General features: G+C 50.8%; 1 protein-coding gene across 1 annotated transcript; it reads left to right on the top strand.

Moving 5' to 3' along the window:
* On the top strand, positions 1–5,290 carry LOC141165476 (E3 ubiquitin/ISG15 ligase TRIM25-like). The gene is made up of 2 exons (XM_073651081.1): positions 1–106; positions 3,661–5,290. The coding sequence occupies exon 2, from the start codon at positions 3,680–3,682 to the stop codon at positions 5,210–5,212; it is 1,533 nt and encodes a 510-aa protein (XP_073507182.1). The 5' UTR covers positions 1–106; positions 3,661–3,679; the 3' UTR covers positions 5,213–5,290.
* The last annotated feature ends 371 nt before the right edge of the window (positions 5,291–5,661 follow it).

The following is a 5,661-nucleotide window of genomic DNA, read 5'->3' as shown; positions in this document are numbered from 1 at the left end:
GCGCTTTTCTGTGAGCAGCCAGCCAATCAGAAGCGCCCTGTCTCTCGGGTCAGTGTGCCGGGCAGATAACGCGCAGTCTCTCAGCAGACGGTTTGCTCTCCGTGAGGTAAATTATGTGTAATATGAGGGGCTGCTGCAGGGCCCTGGAAAATCAGAGGGGCCCAGCGCCCACTCACTGTCTGGGCCCTGGCCGCTTCCTCGGCACCTGTTTAGTGACGCAGGCGCTGCTTGATTGCCAGCACTTCAGACATGGCCGCGCACAGTGTGCTGTGTCTGCTAGTAATGGCACGGCAGGATCGATGGCACTGCACCTTTAATTGTGCTTGTGTGTCGTCCCTGGCGCGTCAAACATGTCACGGGCACACCGATGTGCAAGAGAATGATACGCACTCATGTCGGTGCGTGTTACATGCCGCTGTCAGATTGACACAGTGGGGGCAGGGGGGCCCACTGCAAGTTACAGGTGACATAGTGGGGGGAGGGGGGTCCACAGCAAGTTACAGGTGACAGTGGGGGAAGGGGATCCACAGGAAGTTACAGGTGACAGTGGGGGGGCCCACAGGAAGTTACAGGTGACACAGTGGGGGGAGGGGGGCCCACAGGAAGTTACAGGTGACAGTGGGGGAAGGGGATCCACAGGAAGTTACAGGTGACAGTGGGGGGGCCCACAGGAAGTTACAGGTGACACAGTGGGGGGAGGGGGGCCCACAGGAAGTTACAGGTGACACAGTGGGGGGCCCACAGGAAGTTACAGGGTGACACAGTGGGGAGCCCACAGGAAGTTACAGGTGACACAGTGGGGGGCCCACAGGAAGTTACAGGGTGACAGTGGGGGAGGGGACTCCACAGGAAGTTACAGGTGACATAGTGGGGGGAGGGGGGTCCACAGGAAGTTACAGGTGACATAGTGGGGGAAGGGGGTCCACAGGAAGTTACAGGTGACACAGTGGGGGGTCCACAGGAAGTTACAGGTGACACAGTGGGGGGCCCACAGGAAGCTACAGGTGACACAGTGGGGGGCCCACAGGAAGCTACAGGTGACACAGTGGGGGGCCCACAGGAAGTTACAGGTGACACAGTGGGGGGCCCACAGGAAGTTACAGGTGACACAGTGGGGGGCCCACAGGAAGTTACAGGTGACACAGTGGGGAATGGGGCCCACAGGATTGCATGAGGGGCCCCCTCCCCTAACTGCCTCAGGGCACTTCATATAATAAATTATATCATCGCACACTCATAAGTTGTAATGCAGTGTTCATTTATTCACAATGGCATAACATCAAACCGATTAAACGTGATTGGCGACAGAAGACGTTTCGGCCTTATTCATTGAGTCGCACTACTAAAAGAGAGGAAATACGGTGTTAAGGGTAGGAATATTAGAAATCACATTGGTTAAACAAAAAGTCCATATAATACAATATTGATGGATGTGAGAGGGGAAAAGAAGGAATGAGGGGGAGGGGGGAGAGAGAAATAGAAGCAAAGGGAGGCAGAATAAAATCACAGTTATACATATGTACATTATATACAGTGGAATCATCAAGTAACATAGAGTATGCTGTAGGGTTACCTTAAGTGGGTTCAGATGAAGGTATATGCCATAAGAGAGAAAATAGAAATCTTTAAATGGTGCTGTAATGGTAAGAGATGCATGTTAAGCGCATAGAAAATCAGGCAGGGTTTTTTTTTTAAAAGGGCAGGATCACTACCTCTTATGTCTCTTGTTTCACAGCCTATAGGTGACTTTCTTACTGGTGCGATGTGATGTCTCTACGTCTTGATACAGTGCTGGGGTCCCTGTTGTGGCTGTTTCATGTAGTAGAGAAGAGTGGTGTGGCCTTTTCCCTGTACTGCTATTCATATAGTGTGGAGGACTGGAGTAGGGAGAGCGTCCCAATTAGTAGGTAAGGTGGGGGAAGAGGGAAAGGGGAAGGCTCCTGGGAGCTGGGTACCTTGCACATCGGTGTGCCCGTGACGTGATTGCGGGTTGCCGCTGGGTGTCAGCTGATGGCCCCTGTGCCTGTCACTACGAGTAATCCCGGCATGTGGTCGGGCTTCAAAGGTGACTGTGATTTCTGCTATATTTCACCACCGGAGTGGTATCAGCAATGTAAGTTCCCTGTGTGAAATAAAATACGTAGCAGTCGCCGTCTTCTGCCGCTGTGTCGTTGCTTCGGTCCTCTTCGTTGCAGTAGAATATGGTGGGTAAATAAAAAAATAACCTGGAGTGTTATTTTAAACTAGATGGTGGCCCGATTCTAACGCATCGGGTATTCTAGAATATGTATGCAGCCGACCGGGCGCAATCAGCAGAGCCGTGTTTACATTTGGTGCCTAAATCGCTGATTGGCCGCGACCAATCAGCGAACCGTTTTAGTGAGGACCAGGGAGCGGCGCTTCCTGTGCGGCTACTTCTGCCGGGAGATGACCGGCTGTTTGCAGCAGAAGTATACCAACCGGCGGTGCCGCTCCCCGGTTCTCCCTTCACACTTGCCGTCGGGAGATCAGTGGCCCTAGCCGCTTATCTCCCAACGGTAGCCGCATGGAGGTCAGCGGCGCCGCCGGTCGGGGTACTGAAGCTGTGAGCAGCTGGGAGATGACCGGCTACCCCCGGTCATCTTCCGGCTGCATTGCCGCTGACCGCCGTGCGGCAGATGAGCCGCTAATGGCCGCCATCTTTTTCTGAAATCCCGCGTCGCTGATTGGTCCGGCCACGGCCAATCAGTGACGCGGGATTTCCTGGACAGAAGGACACACAGACCTGACAAGACGATTATATATATTAGATGATGTGTCAGCATCTCTGTGTGGTGCAGTATATAGAGGATGTGTCTCCTGTGCGGTGCAGTATATAGAGGATGTGTCTCCTGTGCGGTGCAGTATATAGAGGATGTGTCTCCTGTGCGGTGCAGTATATAGAGGATGTGTCTCCTGTGCGGTGCAGTATATAGAGGATGTGTCTCCTGTGCGGTGCAGTATATAGAGGATGTGTCTCCTGTGCGGTGCAGTATATAGAGGATGTGTCTCCTGTGCGGTGCAGTATATAGAGGATGTGTCTCCTGTGCGGTGCAGTATATAGAGGATGTGTCTCCTGTGCGGTGCAGTATATAGAGGATGTGTCTCCTGTGCGGTGCAGTATATAGAGGATGTGTCTCCTGTGCGGTGCAGTATATAGAGGATGTGTCTCCTGGGTGGTGCAGTATATAGAGGATGTGTCGGCTCTCCTGTGAGATAAAGCCTCACAAAGCATAGTACGGGGCTTTACAGGTGGGAATGGTGCAGGCCGGGCCGCTGTAAAGCTTCAGGCGTCCACACATTACTTGTATGTCTGCCCCCGCTCCATTCACCCCTATGGGGAAGGCGACCTCGACTCAGCCCACGTCTGTGGTGGGAGGCGACACAAATGTGAATGGAGCAGAGAACACCTCACTTCTCCCATAGACATGGATGGGACCAATTGCTGGGGAAGACCCTGGAGAGATTTCCCTGCTGCCCCTAGATCTGGTTGCCGTCTGTTCAGACCTGCAGTTTGGCCCCTGTTCTGTCACTATCTGGGTGCATTGAATTGCTTGCAGTAGTTTTTACTGTCTTTGTTTTCTCATGTGTCTTACATTCATATCTATAGATTTTACATTTTCCCTTTTTTTCTTTTTTTAGAGACTCTTCATGTGTAAAGATGTCGTCGTTCTCTGACCTGAAGGACGAGCTGAACTGCCCCATCTGCCTGTGTGTGTACACGGAGCCGGTGACTCTGAGGTGTGGACACAACTTCTGCAACTCGTGTATTCGCCAAGCCCTGGACAGCCAAGTGTCGTCCGGGAGCCAACACTGGCACTTCTGTCCATATTGTAGGAAAAGGTTTACGCTGAGACCCAATCCTCACCCGAACATCACTCTGTGTAACATAGTGAAGCGCCTTCAGTCCTCACCGGGTCCATCCAAAGACGGCATCTTCTGCACCTATTGTATCACCGCGCCGGTGTCTGCTGTCATGTCCTGCCTCTTGTGTGAGGCCTCTCTGTGTAACGATCACATCGCCGTCCACAACAAGTCTCCTGAACACGTGCTTGTTGCCCCCACAACGTTTGCCCGGAATAGAAAATGCATTGTCCATAGTACATTCCTGGATTATTTCGATCCTGAAGATGCAACTTGTGTTTACTGCACGGCGCACGGAAATCATCAGACCCAGCGACACACCGGGCCCAGCGAGAGCCTGAAACTGAAAGAAGTGCTGGAGAAGCTGACCTTAGAAAGAAAGATGATCGCAAACCACGTTGAGGACCTTCTGCTCCACAGACAAAAGGTGCAGAGCACATCAGATAGCTACGCTCTCAAGACGAAGGTTTTGTTTGCAAATCTTAAAAGAGATCTCTCTACTCTGGAGATTCGCGTCCTAAAAGAGATCTGGGGGCAGGATGAGAGAGTTTCCATCTCCATCGACAGCATTGTCAAACAGCTGGAAGTAAGAAAGAACAAAGTGTCCAAGCAGATCACATTTGTCAAGAAGATCGGCAATTTTCCAATACCAAAGCCTGAGATCGATGGCCAAGGTCACATTGAAAATGAAGGAACAGACAGGGAATATCCAATCCTCCAAGAGAACTTTCACGTGGGCCATTTTAACCCGGTCCTAATTTCAGAGACTTTACGGAGAGAATTGCGTAATATTATGACTAATACCAAACCCATCTACGCAGGGTCAAGGGCCATAGACATCTTACTGGATGTGGGCACAGCCGGGCGCAGCATCACAGTGTCCAAAGACCAGAAAACGGCATCTTGGACCTCCATGAAAAAACGAAGCAAAAATCTTGGAGTTTATCAGGTGCTCAGCACTCAGAGCTTCTCGGGAAAATATTACTGGGAAGTCGAGATTTGTGGAAACTGGATTTGGAGGATAGGAGTGGCCTATCCCAGTATAGGCAAGAAAAAGCCAACGTCTAGGATCGGAGACGACGAGAAATCCTGGTGCTTGTGTCGCTATCTGCACGAGTATTCTGCAAGACACGACCAAAGGAAAATCATACTGTCTAAGAAGGTCTCAGCCCTGAGACTAGGAGTTTACCTGGACAGTCAGGCTGGGACACTCTCCTTCTATGAGCTCGGTGATCCCATCGAGCAGCTCTATACCTTCACCACCACTTTCTCTGGACCTGTCCATGCCGTCTTTTATTTAGGAGGTCGTGGATGGTTGAGAATTGGATGAACGACACGCTCACTAGAGGTTTTCGCAGATTAGTTTGGCAACAAAATTGTATGAATAGAATTGGTTTCTTGTATCCATACTCTCCAAATGTTTCTTGTGGGGGGGGGGGGGGGGGACGTCGCTGGGATTTCTGAGCGGAGGACTCCTACGTTCAGTAATGCTGTTAGAAAACCACTAAATGACCCCCATCCTAGAAGAAAACTTGCCGTACAGTTCTCTGCACTTATGTCATGTTTCTGTACAGTATGTTTCCGTACAGTTCTCTGCACTAAATGACCCCCATCCTAGAAGAAAACTTGCCGTACAGTTCTCTGCACTTATGTCATGTTTCTGGTTAAAGTTATTGTTCTGTTTGCTTAAGATGTGATAACAAGGAAGGAGATTTCTCGTGGATGATTAGTGCATACGACTGCACGTGATACAAGTTGGGAGTACCCCTATAGGCCAAT

Source organism: Phyllobates terribilis, unplaced genomic scaffold (genome assembly GCF_046119375.1).
Source record: "Phyllobates terribilis strain yellow unplaced genomic scaffold, ASM4611937v1 Scaffold_1__5_contigs__length_1240528914, whole genome shotgun sequence".
In the NCBI taxonomy this organism is placed as follows: Eukaryota; Metazoa; Chordata; class Amphibia; order Anura; family Dendrobatidae; genus Phyllobates; species Phyllobates terribilis.
This window is presented reverse-complemented; position numbering and strand designations above follow the sequence as displayed.

What these genes read in the sequence shown, in the direction of transcription:
- LOC141165476 (XM_073651081.1), top strand. Translation starts at nt 3,680, where the DNA reads ATGTCGTCGTTCTCTGACCTGAAGGACGAGCTGAACTGCCCCATCTGC.